Source organism: Cydia pomonella, chromosome 18, assembly GCF_033807575.1.
Source record: "Cydia pomonella isolate Wapato2018A chromosome 18, ilCydPomo1, whole genome shotgun sequence".
Taxonomy (NCBI): domain Eukaryota; kingdom Metazoa; phylum Arthropoda; class Insecta; order Lepidoptera; family Tortricidae; genus Cydia; species Cydia pomonella.
In genome coordinates this window covers 7,734,481-7,752,831 of record NC_084720.1, presented here as the reverse complement: position 1 = coordinate 7,752,831, position 18,351 = coordinate 7,734,481, and the positions used below count along the sequence as shown (strand labels likewise).

General features: G+C 45.0%; 1 protein-coding gene across 2 annotated transcripts; it reads right to left on the bottom strand.

Moving 5' to 3' along the window:
• Positions 1–2,449: 2,449 nt before the first annotated feature.
• On the bottom strand, positions 2,450–17,780 carry LOC133527713 (E3 SUMO-protein ligase PIAS3). Of its 2 annotated transcripts, XM_061864856.1 has the most exons (14): positions 17,607–17,764; positions 15,654–15,814; positions 15,128–15,284; positions 14,232–14,368; positions 13,541–13,718; positions 12,945–13,046; positions 12,415–12,522; positions 11,492–11,624; positions 9,937–10,171; positions 7,042–7,202; positions 5,701–5,907; positions 4,742–4,933; positions 4,116–4,215; positions 2,450–3,734 (listed from the first exon to the last, which is right to left on the bottom strand). In XM_061864856.1, exons 2-14 carry the CDS (start codon positions 15,785–15,787, stop codon positions 3,728–3,730), a joined length of 1,851 nt encoding a protein of 616 aa, XP_061720840.1. In that variant the 5' UTR covers positions 15,788–15,814; positions 17,607–17,764; the 3' UTR covers positions 2,450–3,727. The 2 variants fall into 2 exon arrangements, with proteins under 2 accessions (XP_061720840.1, XP_061720841.1); XM_061864857.1 differs by lacking the exon at positions 15,654–15,814 and having other exon boundaries at positions 17,607–17,780.
• Between the last annotated feature and the right edge of the window lie 571 nt (positions 17,781–18,351).

The following is an 18,351-nucleotide window of genomic DNA, read 5'->3' as shown; positions in this document are numbered from 1 at the left end:
CGGAACTTGGCGACAAGCAACGCTACGTGTCTTTCCCTGTGTGCGTTCGGGGCGAGAGCGAGATGCAGCAACGCGCATTGCGCCGTGTGCGAGTGGAACGCGAGACTTTACGATCCGGCACAAAAGTGTATTGTGAGAGCGCGTAGAGTACGGCCGGCGGCGTCTGTCGCGGATTGATCCATCGAGTGAATAGATAATGATTGTGGCATTTGTTGCGGCATCAGCACAGTCGGCCGCCCATTCATTACAATTATCTGATAATTAAGCATTGCGAGGCACGGAGAGGTCGTTGACATCTCGCTACCTCGTGCGCCGTCGCCGCCTCATCTCATTACCACCTTCCGAACGAGTTTGGATTTTCACCTCCATAAAGCTGTAGGTTAATACGCAAAAAATCGTCGAGATGGTCGTAATATAAAGTCGGTATGGTACTTAGGTTGCTAGTCAGCAATGGAGCACTCACTAATTCACTATCGATTCTAATCGAGTGGTAATAAACTAAATGTTCAATAGCTTTCGAAAGCGCGTGTGACATCCCTGACAAGACCACTGCTCTAAACTGAAATGTTGTAACTCCAAACCACTACATAGTAATACGAGTTTACAGCTTTTTGACTTGTTCAGGGTTTAACGGTAAAGCTGCGTTTACATAGTTTGCTTCTAATTATTATATGAAGTTGATGATAAGCCGCGGCATATGCCCCTTGATGTAAAGCGGCCACCATAGCGTGTATAGACTCTTGAAAACTCCGGAGCTTCCCTAGCACATTCAATGCCGGAAACCCGACTATCGGGCATTTTATGATTTCGCGCCCAGGCCGCACTACCCGATAGTCGGGATCTTGGTACTATAGCTATACATGCCTAAAGGCCACGCCGGAGGACCCGATATCGGGTACTGGTTTTGACGAACAGGGTTGTCGCTAACATAATATTGGTACGCGTTCAATTTGCCATTTGAATTGTCTCTAATAATTAGATATTGATGTGTATTATCTATCAGATTCCGGAGATAGACGTTGGCCTAACTTTCCGGTATAACGTAATAAGTGAGCAATCCAACATAATAACAAATGTTTTTTTGCGCAACGCGCAACCCTATGGTGTACCCGACTGTCGGGTCCTTGGCGTGTAGTGTCGATTCGTTCGATAAGTGTGCAACTGTACCCGAGTATCGGGTCGTAATTATTTTTGCGGCCTGGAGCTGATGTTTTGTTTGGCTGGGTGGCAATGAATGTGCTAGCTGAAGCAAACAAGCTCTTGCAGTTTTCGACAAGATTTTATCACTAGTACATAATTATGTAATAGAGATATTACTGATATCCAGAATAAGGAAGAGTAAACTGAAGGTAGATTGAAAAAAAACAGAGGACCTACCGCCAACATCGAAAACGTTATCTTATCTGCCTCTCTATCGCTCTTGCGAATTCGAGCGATAGAGGCAGATATATCGAGTTTCGTTATTCGGGTCTCCGTTTTAATGTACTTTAAGATATGATGGAGTCAGGATAATTATATAACACGTATATTCATTAAGAAATCGAGCCCGGGTTCGACTGCTGAAGAAGATGGTGTTGTACGGCGCCATGTTTTGTGGTAACTGGATTGTCAAAGGTCAAAGTTTGACAACTAGAGTTAATGATAATGTCTAAATACTTTACACTTTGGATAATGTGTCGAGCCATACAGTAGGGTTACCAGACGTACTATAATATATATAGAATTGTACTCACCGATTGTATTATATTTGGCCTCTGTGTACTTTATGAAATACGCAACACAAAGTACTCAAACTTCTATGAAATTATGACGTTTAAATAACACTTGCACCGTCTGCTATCAAAATCGCTGCCAACCAACTTAGCTTGGTCTAACTCTAGTATTTTTCAAACAGTATGGGTACGGTGACAAATGTCATTCCAATACAATTTATCACCTTAAAACGCAAAAAACTATTGATATGAAATGAGTCACCGTACCCATGTTGTTTGTTAAATACTATAGTATGTCAATACATTTTTCTCCCAGGGTGGCTGTAGAGTAAAGGGAAATCTTTTGTAAGGAGTGCATTATATATTTATATATATTTAGTGTAAGTTTTAAAATGTCCAAAACATTGCCATGGTTTATCTTAGTTTTTAATTTTGTTTCCCCAGTACTGATTTGAAAGTTTTATTTATCAAGTTTGATATACATATAGTATAAGTTGATAACGGCTTGATCTTGAAATCTGGAAAAAAAAATTGACTTCCACCAGCCAACATGTATGAAACAACCACTAAATTTTTCGTGATTACAGGGTTGCTCCCATAGCAAGTTGCTCAGCATTCACATCGTGAAATATTTGCAAGTTATTAAAAAAACCACCTGTATTATATTGGTATTAAATCCAACGTTCCGTTATGTGAGAAGTGAGTTACTTATTATAAATATAACATTGAAACACATGTTTTACCTGAATTATTTACATTTATTTTAATTTATCTTACAGTAGTGATCGCAACGCAATAAGCTTCTAACACTACATTTCATAATGGAGTGTCTGATATTCACCGTAAATTATTCTAAACCTTATAATAAATATTAGGTGATTGGATCTATTAACATCGTCGAGACAACGTAATCGTGATAAGAGATGTTTAGAAAAATAATTATTGGCAATTCTAAACCCTTAATTATTACTGAATTGTTCACAGTCAAAACAAATTGGAGTTGAAAATAGTCAATGATTGTGTCGGTTTATGCCATCATTTTTGGCGAATAAGATCACACATCCTTTAAACTTCGTATCATACAGGTCTACAAGAAATAATATAAATAATTTCATTTTAGTATTAACATTAAAGGGTAAGCTCAAAAAATTGAGCAAATCAAAAATGAAAATGGTACTTCCACTCTCACAACGATCGCAATAAGCAGCAAACAGAACCCGAGTGCGACCATAAGACTAGCCTAAGCCTTACTTAGATTTTAAGGTACAAGAATCATTTTTTAATATTTGGTAATAAATAAGGTAATGCAAAAGTAGAAAACCTGCGTAACCGTGCGATGGAACTTGCATCCTGTACTAAATGATTAACTAAAATTTAATAATAGATACTACACTAAACCTCCCAATGTCTTTCAGTCGGGACAAACATTACAATTAATTCAGTCCATGTGATATTTCACATCACTGCAATACCAACACAAATAGTCTCTTGTTTAAACTGACATCATAACTCGAGGAAGATTTTTCACCAGCATCCACTGATGGTTGAGTTGAACAAACCACTGAGAATCAGAGTTAAGTCCGTTAAAAACCTGTATAGTTTCACTATCAGCTGAGATGTTAGATGCCGGCGCCACATTTAATATTGATTGGTCCGTTACTTGTTTAGATTTAAAGATGTAGATACTGTCAACGTTCGAAATGGCGCTCCTACAATATAATTAAATAATAATTGAATTTACGTTCAAAATGACAAGTGCGAAACTTTACAGGTAATTTTTTCACGAACGTAACTTCCAACAAACAACGTTCCCCAGGATTGTATGAAGATATCCGCACGTTTCCGCTGGTGCGTCATACAGAAGTAGAGTTCGTTTGGCGTGGCGCGGCAGTAGTCCTGGCGAGCCACGGCGGCTACTGCGCGGGCAGCACGGGCACCTCGGGGTAGCCGGGCTCGTGCTCCTCGTCCGACGAGTGGCCGCTGGCGTACGAGCGGCGGCCACTCTTCTCCCTCAGTCAGTACCTGCCGAGAGATAGCATTGCTTAACATTGATATGACTGAGGATAGAGAAAAGTTCCTGCTGTCCAGTTGAAAGATACATTGAAGTATTACAACCACAACAGATTCTGTAACCACATCGGACTTTCAGATTCTCAAGTTTGACTCTGACCTTTCATTATCAATCTAGACTTTTTCCACATGTAGATTCAATAATTGCTTAGGGCTATAAAGCTAAATCAATTGTATGTCAACTGTAGCGGTACAAGGGTCCTCTTTTTACTGGCGGAATGTCAGTGCCAAGTTATTCATTCCAATTTAAGCTACAAAAATACCCTCTTCACGCACGCATGATTCTTTTAATATTAGAATTTCATGAACAATAAAGTTCACTGAGTAGCGTACCTTCTATATGAGTCATGCGAGTCCCGGTCCGAGTCGGCGTAGGGCGCCCAGTGCGCCGGCGCCGCCTCGCCCTCCTCACGCTCGCTGTTGTTGCTGGTGCCTGCACATGTTCTACATTTTAGTATCCAATTACTTAAAGTCGGTAGGGGTCTACAAGATCTTAAGCAGGTGTGTTTTAAATTACATGTTTTAAAGTAGGTAATTTCAACAGCAATGCACTCAACTAAAAATTTAATTTGTAAAAATCAAATTATAAAGCAACCGTTTTAAGGGACATTTTTTTACAAATAATACGTAGTCTCACGGAGTCTTCGCAGTGTAATCGGAGGGATCAGCTGGATAAATGACAGTAATATCGCAAGGATCCGACATTATCGCGTGAAACGTATAATGTTGGTTCGTGCCAGGTGATATTAGTATTTATTAGAAGTATAACAAAGTAAGTAGGACAAATTAAATTATTTTCAGAATTTTGACCCCGGTGGCCGAGAGGCTCAAGCACCTGCCGCGATAGTCTGCACGCCGGGTCTATTCCAGCCTGGGGCACCGGAGGCCTCGATCAGTTTTAGTTAGTATATGACATTTATTAGAGTTTGATATTAGTATCAGTTCCCAGACAGACTCACACTGGTCGACGGGCGTGATGGAGAGGTGCGGCGGCGTGGTGTCGGGCAGCGGGTCGGCGGCGGCGGGCGAGGCGGGCGCGGGCGGCGACGGCGAGTCCAGCGAGATCACCGCGCTCCCCGCGCCGCCGCCGCCGCCGCCGCCCCCGCCCCCGCCCGGCGACCGGTAGCCCGACGACGACACCGCCTCCACGCCTGCAACACACGGGGACAATTCAGCACAACACTACATTATGATACAATTACAGCTTTAAATGCCTAGTGAATCAACTTTAACACGACTGCACCATCCAGCGCCACGCGTCTCGAGAGTGATACGAGCCGCTAACACACCCAGCCCACCGGCTACGCGCGCGCTTTGTTTGTACCGCGCATTCAACCTCAAACTACGAGACGCGCAGTGCACCTGTGGCTAACGTCTACAATGCGCGACACATGCAAGACCCGAGTCTAACAGTACCCGATCTGTAGCGTCCCTAACCTGTTAATATTGTCTTAGAATCCAACCAGTGGTCCACCCATTAATCTGGAGCATAGACCACTATAAATAACTACAATGAATACAATATTAATCACTAGCCGGGTCCACACAGAGTGAGCATACGCGCGAGGCAATTTCCTCACACACAAAACGGCCAGTGTAAACGTGCCTCGGTCGAAGCGGCGAACTCGAGCGAGGAAAACGCGCGCAGGTTAGTGGCGCCACAGATCGGGTACCGTTAGACTCGGGTCTTGCATGTGTCGCGCATTGTACACGCGTATTGTGCGTGAAAAAAATCCCTCGCGCGTATTCTCGCTCTGTGTGGACCCGGCTATTTAAAGATCTGTTGTCAGCAGTGGTAACAGTGACTTCAGTTGATAATGTGACTTTCGACTATAGCATTTTTCTAAATCATCCTTGTCTATTTCTCTCTAACTGTCATATTTGCTACAATATAGGCTTCATGAATGATTTTTCTCACCATTGGAAGACGAATACGTATCATCAGTCTTGACGGTGACCTCGGCCGGCGGCGTGGTTTTGGGCTGCGGCACCTTCCGCTTCAACGGCAGCTCGTCCTCGGAGTCCGAAGTCAGGTCCACGAGGACCTCTGTGGCTTTTGGCGTTCGGTTCTCCCCGACTGCCGCGCGTTTGGCGTTACTGCCGTTTCCTTCCACTGGTATCACCTCTGTTGGATGAAGGATTAATTTAATAAGAACATCCTCAATCATCCGCAAAACTGCGTAGGAGGCGTACTTTCGCGGTTGGCCTCTGTAAACAAACCGCCTTGACGCATCAATGTCATAGTGAAAACATCTCAAAAACTGTTTAAGGCATAGTATGTATATATGTATTACTCTATGGTTTACAATATATGCTAGTGTTGTTCTCCAGCGGTAGAATATTACAGTAATACTCCTATTAACTTAGCGTTGGTTGCGGTCAGTGAAGGTTTATTGTAATGTCAAAACTAAAAATGCATTGGATAGTGATATGGCTCGATAAGATACTACCGAACATTTGGACTGTATTTGACTTTGTTTTTAATATTCAGGCCGCGAATTTTTCAATCCACCCTCGTATTTTGTTAATCAATACAAATTAGCACTGACGTGACATAAAATCCTAGATCTTTGAACTAATGCAACTACGTAATGACAACTGATAATGAAGGTATTTTTTTGCAATGAGGTGCAATATTTCCCTGTTTATTTCAATTTGAGTTCAAAATACCCACGATTGCAAAGTTGAGTTTTGAGCACAGCAATGTATGGGCGGGTTCCAGTGTGCAATGGTGAAATGTGCATTTAAATATGATTTTTTTATAGCATGCAGCATGATGAAGTTTATGTAGACTCATAAACTGTATCATCAAGTTTGAAGTATCTAATCTACTTAACTTGTCACGGGTCAATTGTATGATTAAAGGACCGGGATGTAATTACAGTTCATTAGGCGCGCATCGCTCTTTCGATCCGAGAAATTTTTTCTGGTAAGCGAACTTTTGGACAACCCGGGGGCCTAGCCACGATGACCATACATCGACAATCATCAAACGAAAAAAAAGGATCGGGATGATAGATGCTCCGAAAAGTAACGTGACTATTTTCATACGTTATTTAAGTTTCTATTGGCGTTTCCTATCAATGAATAGTGTCTCGGCTGGCATACGGTTACATATGAGATAAAGATAAGATAAAGATAGTTTATTATTCAAGTAGGCATATTACAATGTGCTACACCTCTGACCGAGAAGATTTAAATCCCTCCTCATTTGGGTAGAGGAGCTCTGAGAGGTAGTGGCAGTGGTAGTGGTACGGACCCAAGTCGTCGGCGATGAGCGTGACGGGCTCGGCGGCGGGCTGCGCGGCCTGCGGCGCGCGCGCGGGCGGCGCGTGCGCGGACCAGCTGCCGTCCGCGTGCAGCTGGATCTCGTTGCAGTCGCCGGCCAGCCGCGGCGACGTCAGCACCTCTTGGAAGTATCTGGGATATACCAATTTCACATTTAACATCATTTCACAACACCCACTCCTAACTAAACAAGTCACTAAATCTTAATAGTAGGTTAGATGTAGGCGCATTTCAAAGCATCTTGGCCACACCGAACTCAAAAGAGGCAAAGGAGGTATATTTATTTATGTATAGCTCAATATTAATTTCCAAGGTATAACAAAGTTCAGACCGATTAGAAATAATCCGTGACAACATGAGCTTCACATCATTGGGGATAATCAATACAAACCGTTGGCGGGCCTCGGGGAAATACGCGATACTCACCCGTCCACCACCAGCGAGTCGTAGAGCGCGGGCCGGTCGCACACGGGGCACACCCACGTGGGCTTGCGCTCGTTCGTCTGCAGGAACAGCGAGGCGTCCAGCAGTGGGACCGGGACACTCACCTGTCCACCACCAGCGAGTCGTAGAGCGCGGGCCGGTCGCACACGGGGCACACCCACGTGGGCTTGCGCTCGTTCGTCTGCAGGAACAGCGAGGCGTCCAGCAGTGGGACCGGGACACTCACCCGTCCACCACCAGCGAGTCGTAGAGCGCGGGCCGGTCGCACACGGGGCACACCCACGTGGGCTTGCGCTCGTTCGTCTGCAGGAACAGCGAGGCGTCCAGCAGTGGGACCGGGACACTCACCCGTCCACCACCAGCGAGTCGTAGAGCGCGGGCCGGTCGCACACGGGGCACACCCACGTGGGCTTGCGCTCGTTCGTCTGCAGGAACAGCGAGGCGTCCAGCAGTGGGACCGGGACACTCACCCGTCCACCACCAGCGAGTCGTAGAGCGCGGGCCGGTCGCACACGGGGCACACCCACGTGGGCTTGCGCTCGTTCGTCTGCAGGAACAGCGAGGCGTCCAGCAGTGGGACCGGGACACTCACCCGTCCACCACCAGCGAGTCGTAGAGCGCGGGCCGGTCGCACACGGGGCACACCCACGTGGGCTTGCGCTCGTTCGTCTGCAGGAACAGCGAGGCGTCCAGCAGTGGGACCGGGACACTCACCCGTCCACCACCAGCGAGTCGTAGAGCGCGGGCCGGTCGCACACGGGGCACACCCACGTGGGCTTGCGCTCGTTCGTCTGCAGGAACAGCGAGGCGTCCAGCAGTGGGACCGGGACACTCACCCGTCCACCACCAGCGAGTCGTAGAGCGCGGGCCGGTCGCACACGGGGCACACCCACGTGGGCTTGCGCTCGTTCGTCTGCAGGAACAGCGAGGCGTCCAGCAGTGGGACCGGGACACTCACCCGTCCACCACCAGCGAGTCGTAGAGCGCGGGCCGGTCGCACACGGGGCACACCCACGTGGGCTTGCGCTCGTTCGTCTGCAGGAACAGCGAGGCGTCCAGCAGTGGGACCGGGACACTCACCCGTCCACCACCAGCGAGTCGTAGAGCGCGGGCCGGTCGCACACGGGGCACACCCACTTGGGCTTGCGCTCGTTCGTCTGCAGGAACAGCGAGGCGTCCAGCAGTGGGACCGGGACACTCACCCGTCCACCACCAGCGAGTCGTAGAGCGCGGGCCGGTCGCACACGGGGCACACCCACGTGGGCTTGCGCTCGTTCGTCTGCAGGAACAGCGAGGCGTCCAGCAGTGGGACCGGGACACTCACCCGTCCACCACCAGCGAGTCGTAGAGCGCGGGCCGGTCGCACACGGGGCACACCCACGTGGGCTTGCGCTCGTTCGTCTGCAGGAACAGCGAGGCGTCCAGCAGTGGGACCGGGACACTCACCCGTCCACCACCAGCGAGTCGTAGAGCGCGGGCCGGTCGCACACGGGGCACACCCACGTGGGCTTGCGCTCGTTCGTCTGCAGGAACAGCGAGGCGTCCAGCAGTGGGACCGGGACACTCACCCGTCCACCACCAGCGAGTCGTAGAGCGCGGGCCGGTCGCACACGGGGCACACCCACGTGGGCTTGCGCTCGTTCGTCTGCAGGAACAGCGAGGCGTCCAGCAGTGGGACCGGGACACTCACCCGTCCACCACCAGCGAGTCGTAGAGCGCGGGCCGGTCGCACACGGGGCACACCCACTTGGGCTTGCGCTCGTTCGTCTGCAGGAACAGCGAGGCGTCCAGCAGTGGGACCGGGACACTCACCCGTCCACCACCAGCGAGTCGTAGAGCGCGGGCCGGTCGCACACGGGGCACACCCACGTGGGCTTGCGCTCGTTCGTCTGCAGGAACAGCGAGGCGTCCAGCAGTGGGACCGGGACACTCACCCGTCCACCACCAGCGAGTCGTAGAGCGCGGGCCGGTCGCACACGGGGCACACCCACGTGGGCTTGCGCTCGTTCGTCTGCAGGAACAGCGAGGCGTCCAGCAGTGGGACCGGGACACTCACCCGTCCACCACCAGCGAGTCGTAGAGCGCGGGCCGGTCGCACACGGGGCACACCCACGTGGGCTTGCGCTCGTTCGTCTGCAGGAACAGCGAGGCGTCCAGCAGTGGGACCGGGACACTCACCCGTCCACCACCAGCGAGTCGTAGAGCGCGGGCCGGTCGCACACGGGGCACACCCACGTGGGCTTGCGCTCGTTCGTCTGCAGGAACAGCGAGGCGTCCAGCAGTGGGACCGGGACACTCACCCGTCCACCACCAGCGAGTCGTAGAGCGCGGGCCGGTCGCACACGGGGCACACCCACGTGGGCTTGCGCTCGTTCATCTGCAGGAACAGCGAGGCGTCCAGCAGTGGGACCGGGACACTCACCCGTCCACCACCAGCGAGTCGTAGAGCGCGGGCCGGTCGCACACGGGGCACACCCACGTGGGCTTGCGCTCGTTCATCTGCAGGAACAGCGAGGCGTCGAAGCACTGCAGGTGCGCGCAGTTGGCGGGGCGACACGGGCACGACATGCGCATCTTGCCGAGCGGGCACATGAGGGACACGCGGAGGGATGTCGTCGCGATCTCGCTGTCGTAGTCCTCCGACAGCTTCTCTTTTACTGTAACAAAGTTATTATTAGTTTAAGAAATATTTGTTAAAAAAAGCGGCCAAGTGCGAGTCGGACTCGCCCATGAAGAGTTCCGTACCATTTCTGACGTATTAAAAAAAAACTAATTACTAGATCTGGTTCAAACCAATTTTCGGTGGAAGTTTGCATGGTAATGTATATCATATATTTTTTTTAGATTTTTCATTCTGTTATTTTAGAAGTTACAGGGGGGGGGGGGGGGGGATACATATTTTTTGACTTTGGAAGTGTCTCTCGCGCAAACTATTCAGTTTAGAAAAAAATGATATTAGAAACCTAAATATCATTTTTGAAGACCTATCCCTAGATACCCCACACGTATGGGTTTGATGAAAAAAAAATTTTATTTTTTATTTTTGACGTATTAAATAAAAACTACTAAAGCAGCGATTGTGGGCGGTGCTATTAGCTACTACTGGGTACTATTAACAAAATAACATAAATTGTATATTATAATTATGTAGTTACAGTTTTTTTAGCATTAGAAAAAAAGCGGCCAAGTGCGAGTCGGACTCGCCCATGAAGGGTTCCGTACCATTTATGACGTATTAAAAAAACTACTTACTAGATCTGGTTCAAACCAATTTTCGTTGGAAGTTTGCATGGGAATGTATATCATATATTTTTTTTAGATTTTTCATTCTGTTATTTTAGAAGTTACGGGGGGGGGGGGGGGGGGGGACACACTTTTTACCACTTTGGAAGTGTCTCTCGCGCAAACTATTCAGTTTAGAAAAAAATGATATTAGAAACCTCAATATCATTTTTAAAGACCTATCCATAGATACCCCACACGTATGGGTTTGATGAAAAAAGATTTTTTGAGTTTCAGTTCTAAGTATGGGGAACCCCCAAAATTTATTGTTTTTTTTTTTGTATTTTTGTGTAAACATCATAATGCGGTTTATAGAATACATCTACTTACCAAGTTTGAACAGTATAGCTTTTATAGTTTCGGAAAAAAGTGGCTGTGACAGAATCGGACAGACAGACAGACGGACATGACGAATCTATAAGGGTTCCGTTTTTTGCCATTTGGCTACGGAACCGTAAAAATAGTTAAGTTAAAGCCCAGAGTTAAAAGATAGGCAGAGGTAAAATCCCTGAGACGAAGCTGTGATTTCATAACACGCCGATATCCTCGTGTTTGCGCGCGACGCACATATTCACTAGTTACTCCAGGGCATTGGCGCAAACCCAATAAGTACGTTTGTATGAAGTCCCAGTTTCGTTTTCAGTGTGTTCTTGTATTTTTTAGGTCCATGGTATAAACTATAAAGCTTCACTTACTGAGCGAGCGCGTGTAGTCGGGGTTCTTGGTGCCCTTATTTTTGAGCCGGAGCAGCAGCTCGGCGGAGGTCAGCTTGCGAACCAGAAACACGCTGAGCACGTATGCGCGCGTGAAGTCCGACGCCCACGTCACCTGTTTTGAAATAAGTTATAAGCCCAATACATCATAGGCCATCTGCACTTATAATAGAAATATATAGTAGAATATGATATAACTTTTTTTATGTTGATGTTTTTGTCCCTAATAACCCCTTGGTCATCCATTAATTACATCACACGAATTTCTAGGTTTTTTGACCCCTCCCCCTTCTTGTCACATTTAGCAACCCCCCCCCCCCCCCCTGGTGTGACGTCACATTTTTCGCATTTTTTTTTAACAAAATCGGCTAATCGAATTTGTTACTAAACTTTAAAAAAATACTGGTGAAGTTAAAGTGACGCGACAAAGTTTGTGACTCCCCCTCCCCCTTGTTACAACATGTCACATTTTCTTGACCCCCTCCCTCCCCCTAAACGTGTGATGTAATTAATGGATGACCCCGAACAAGTGTTGATCTACCCATTTACAACACCACAACTGACATATAACTTCGCAATTCTAACTGTTCCAAATGCATGGCTGAATGGAGATGGAGACCTCTTTAGCTGCACAACACAGGATCCATTATTCTTTCCACTATTTGTACCATTGTACCATATGCGGAATAGGCAAATTTCCCAAATGCACCACTTTAAATTAAAATGGATGGATCTATTTATCTTCATATATGGCGACGGTGGCGGAAACAAATCATATCTACATATACAAATTCTCAATTCATGAAGGCGATCAACCTTGATTTGTGAATTTACTTCAGCTATGCCTGCACTGTATTACAGCAGCACCCATTCGAGTTAAAATGGAATGGTAATAATGATTGTACCTGGACTGTATTGGCAACGGTGGGACACAGCTTCACCAGCGAGGAGATGTTGACGGGCCGCGGCGGCCGCTTCGGCTCCGGGGTCGGCTTGTTGGTCGGGATAGGGTTCTGCACATTCACACATTTCATTATGCTGCGTTAAAGTTAAAAAAAATCAATCAACATCTCTTATCAATTTTTTTTTTTTTTGTATTACAAAATATAGCTTTATTTTCTATGTATTTAAAAAAAAAAAAAAATATTTTATCTGTCAGCTAACTACATCCTGAAAATATTAGCAATTCACAAGGGTTCATGAATAAGTTAAAGTACATTATTTAATTTAAACCAACACGATTTTCGTTCATAGTTTTAAGTCCCGTATTCGTTTTAAAACTATGAAGTTAAAGTACTTTAAAGAATAGTAGGGCAATTTAATACTAAATCTGCTAACCAACAGTTTATCACGCTAACCTAGGAATAACACTATAAATAAAAATTGAATCAGTAGTAAGATTCTTTAAACACAACTTCATAACAGAAATACTCACTGGCAATGGACACATTTTGTTGTTGACTTTAACATTAACACTTGGCGGGAAGCAGTCTTCTTGTTCACATGTTGTCTCCAGAAGGCAAAACCTCAATTGGGCCTGTCAACAAACAATATATTTACACGCCTCTAATAAGATTATTTAGATGTTTTTTGGAATCTATCCTACAAATCCGTTGAGCAAAATGGTTAACGTTAAAGTGTGTCTTTGGGCGCGAAGAGATAAAAAGAAAGTAAAAGAAAAACGTGCACACGGTATAGTTTTTTTCGTATAAAGGGTAGTCTTTTATCAGAAGACTGTTTTTTGATTCATCCTTCACTAGGTTCTCAATATAATAAAGAAGTATGAATGCCCACGCGCACCGGGAGTTAGCCTTCCATATGGCATGGGTCCACAAAAGGGGGAGATGGACGCGTCAAATGTCCGCGATGTAACGACACGGTGTGTTCACGGGCCCTATGGATTTCTTGTATCAATTTTTCCGCGCGTCTCACTGATCAAAGTGGCATTTTAATTGGGTGTACCCTCACTTCTACCGCCACTACGCCCCTAGTTTCCCAGCGTAGCGTTCAGGTATAGGTCCTAGTTCTCACCTGTATAACGTAGTCTAGTTTGTTGCTGGTGCCGATGATGTCCTTGCCGCAGGCGATGTCGGTGGCCTGCGCGGGAGTGAGGTGGAACTGGTAGGCGCCCTCTTGCATGCGGCCCGCTTGTGTCGGCATCATTGTGGTCGGCTTCATCAGCTCTGCCATCACGTCGTAAAAAGGCAATCTGAAACAAATTCGGAGTTAATATGTTCCCAAACAGACATATTTGATTGCCCTTACCACATTTTGGCAGGGCAAAAACTTATAGTTAATTAACTTAATTTTGCAATTGTAATCGTTGTTATTAATGTAATTTTTATTCCGAATCATTTTCGTGTTATAAACTTACCAAAATTACATTTATCAAAAAAAGTCTTTATTAAAATAAAAATACCTAATTCGAATTCCCGATTTCGTTGAAAGCAAAATTGCCATATATCTGACGTCACACCAGGGGGGGGACGTGTGTGCCAAATGTGACCAGGTGTGACTATGAGGGGGAGGGGTCCAAAAACATCTTGAAACTCGTGTGACGTAATTTATGTACGATATAACGAAACTGCAATAGGTCAACATGTCGCCTCTCCACCATTTTTTTATATAAGATTTATGTGTTTCTGTTGCGATTGGGATAAATTACGCTTTAACCAACCCGATATCGTGTCCATTGGTCTATAGGGGTTAATTCTGTACTTACTTCTTGAACTTAACGTCTGGGTGCACGGGGTAGGGCGGCAGCGGGGCGGTGGGGGAGGGCGACGGCATGGGCGCCAGCGCGGCGCCCGGCGTGCCGTACCCGTGGTACATGCCGCCCGCGTACATGTTTTGTCGTGCCTGCGGAACAAAATCACTTTCAAGCGCCATTTTAAATCAGGTAGACCGTTTAGAAGAACAGGAATGTAAAATTGGAAATATAATTGAGACATTTTTATGATCCTGAAAAGGATAAAAATCTGAAAATTTAATGGGAAAACTTGTTGAATTTTGTGTGCCTTTAATTGCAAGTGCAACTCACAATCTGGTAGCTGGCTACCCAGCCTGCCTGGCCAGGCTATGACAACTTTTTTAATTTTGCAATTTTTTTAGATAGCCAAGGTTTCAGAAACAAATGCAACTGTATGATATTGTGCAACTCTGACTAAAACTCGATTCCCGCCAAATTGCCTAGTTTGAGAGATAAATGAGCACCTTATTCTGAACACCTTTAAGAAAAGCAACCAAGGCTTATCCAATGTATAATATTTGAGCTGCCAGCCTGCCACTGATGTGACTAGAGTGGCATATGTATTATTGTTATGAAGAGATTTTGTTCCAATTTCACTTGGTGACTGTTTCCCACTCGGGGTGCTTGTACAGGTTGCGCTGCGTGCGGCGCCAGACCCGGCGCCAGCGGTCTCCCCGACCCGGCACGCTCGACCCTGGCGCCTCCTGTTAAACGGTTACAGTGACCGGCATGTCCTGCGCGCGCGAGTCTGTGTTGTACCCGCTGACGGCGGGGCGTTGGTACAGGTTGCGCTGCGACTTCAGACCCGGCGCCAGCGGGTCTCCCCAGCCTGCCACGCTCGACCCTAGCGCTTCCTGTTGAACACTTACAGTGACCGGCATGCCCTGCGCGCGCGAGTCCGTGTTGTACCCACTCACGGCGGGGTGCTGGTATAGGTTGCGCTGCGACGCCAGACCCGGCGCTAGCGGGTCCTTACCCTGCGAGCCACCGCCCGGTACGCCGCTCGACCCTAGTGCCTGGTTGTTCCTGTTGAATTATAACTATTATTGGCATTGATTTTTGGAAATAATTTATGTTCAATTTACAGTTGTGCAGTATTTCAAATTAGAGCTAGTGAAGATATTATGGCAATTTCATATTTTGCAGCTTGACTGTGCAACAGTCAAAGCAGTACATGCGTCTAGGACCACACATGTTCATGTAAAGGACTGTACTGGGGCTCGCCTTTGAGAAAATAGTGATCTCTTGTATGTCATCCGTCTTATGACAACCTAAGAGGTGCAGTTTATAGCAAATCACACTAACGCCCCAACACCGAAGCCATGATTCATGCATCAACTGTTAGACTGCGACATCCACACTGGAGTGCTGCGGCTGGGAGGTAAAGACACTTGCCTAGAGTTGTTGTTCTTATGTGAACGTCCGTTTTCGGTAGCTTTGAGCCGCGATCTAAGTTCGGACGAGTTGCCATTTTCCGAGGGTGCCGGTGCCGCATTTCCTACCCTCGCTGAAGATCGTGTTTTAACCATTGTTGATGAGCGACCATCTCATGTCAACTGAAATTCAGCCGTCACAACAGACGTAAATCAAAAGTCAACTACACAACTGTGGGAGTTTTCTGGAAAATTTCTTGTGGAACATCACTGCACGGCCGTCTCCTATTTCTCTTACACTAAGCACCAAATTTAGATGAAAGGGATAGGGCTCTAGTGACATCTGCAATTGAATAATTACTTTTAGTCATCAATGGTTAAAACATGTCTTTCAGCTTTAATACCACTAAACGAACCGCAAGTCCTCTACGATGTTTTACGACAATTTAGATCAATGTTGGTGTTCCCTTTTTGATTATTTTGATAAATTATTCCACTGCAGCTGTGAAGGAGCTTGCTAAGGAGAAAAAGTATATTAGAAGTTTGCAATGTGACCGGGAGTGGCTTCGGGCAGACTGGAGCTAAAGATAAGAGAAATAAGATGACTGTCCTGTCAATGAAATTTTCCAGAAAAGTATACCATTAACAACAAGTTGCTCCATAGTCAGCCTGGACTTGACACAACACTGAGCAGCAATGCATTAGGCATTTAGTGTTTTAGTCTAGGCTAGCTTGTGGACACATAAACAACAAATCATTGTATGTGAGAGAAACTTGCAACAGTCAGGAGGGATGGGGACAAGATTAAAAATTCAATAAAAAAATTGCACAAAAAAAAAAACAATTTTAAATACTTTATTCTAAGCCTTCTTTTTAGTCTACTTTTGATCTGTAGACACATGAAATATATAGATAGATAGAGCATTTATAATAAAAATAATTTTAAATATATTTATAATATGGTACACACTGCGAAGAAGTTGATAATAGCTAGCAGTGGCGGATTGTTCAAAGAACTCGATTCCTACCGGCTTGTCTAATTTCAGCCCATTGAGTACTTTCACTATAGGTTCATGGATAAAAGGAAAGCAGAATGAGCTCCGGGTTCCCTACGAATATTTGTGACGCAACGCCACTGATAGCTAGAGATATAAAATTGAACAAATTTGAACTTAAAATATAATTACATGAGGTTCGAATTTCTTCAATTTAATATCGTAAGTTATCAACTTCTTCCCGCCGTGTATGGAATAGATATGTTACTATTTGATAACAATCTGATATATAAGCTGTTAATTAAAACACAAAATACCTATGGGTTTAATTTAACTATCCATAAAGCTGGTAGTGGTTCAAACTATTTTAATTGGGCAAACAAAATATATTAATAACATGTAACTACTTATATACATTTTCATATACTTCATGCATATATTTCCTAATTTAACTGATATTGAAGTTAGGATACTATGGTATTGTTTTGGCAAGCTAATAACAAAACAAAATGTAAAAAGTATCTAAGCGTTTAATAAAACAAAAAATAGACGATGGTTGCGGCGTCATCAAATAAGACTGAGTGTTAATTATAATAACTACTAGAAGTAAATAAAAATCAAAATTGACTATTAATATGCCACAACTAAAAGGCCGATCGCCAACTGTTCATCGGATTTAAGAAGGATGCAATAGAGTTCTATATCATACGATTTATAGGATAGTAATGTTTTTAATACAGTACAAAATGACCTTAATAGTTCACGTTGTGCCTGGACATTTCATAGCGCACCTCCCCCGCCGCGAATATGGCAATTTTTTTTAATGGACCGACACCACACACGAGTAAACATTTTTTAATGATATGAAATGTTGGTAGCCAAATAGACAAACAAATATTCTATAAAACTAAGTTTTTAGGAAAAAGGTTTACGGAACCCAAACAATATGGATGTCAGGTGTTCAAACGAAAGTTACTCACCATGATATCGCGTTACCGTAATCGTAATACCTACTCATATTAACTATAAGTCATAAAAATTACACTGACATTTAGTAACACTTAATTTAACTATTTACGAATATCTTACAAAACGCCACACTACTTGACGCCTGCTGCATTATTCAGCCGCCACGTTGGACATAGACTAAGAACAAAACAGTCTCATTTTTTAAGTGACATCTATGAACGCCTTTACTTGCCTAAGGAGAGGGCCGTTTGCGTTTAAGTTTAAATTTGTTTAAAAAAGTCAAATCAACGTTATTGAATATTTTGGATGTAGATCTTCTATCATTATTGACTTCAAACTGATTCATTCACAGAAAGAATATTCCTTTAAGCGATATTTGGCACATAGTGCAACTTAATTCCGCAAACGCAAATGTAAAGCTTATATACATGGAAGGCAACAGACAAAATAGAGAATTTGTGCATCATATCCGGATCCCATTTCATAGGGTTGTCGAAAAGTTGAAAGTACGTTCGGATATATATATATATATAAGTAAAACTATTGTAAATAAATTACTACCTTAATCATATTTCACCTATATTTTTTGGTGCAATATGTATTTGCATCTCACCCAGTTCAGCTGATTTTGCGTGAGGTACTAACATTCAAATATCCAAACATACAAACTTTCTCATTTATAATATTATCATTATAATGTTCATTTTTATTTAACTTATCACCTTCCAGAGTGCATTTTACTTTTCGAGCCCTACA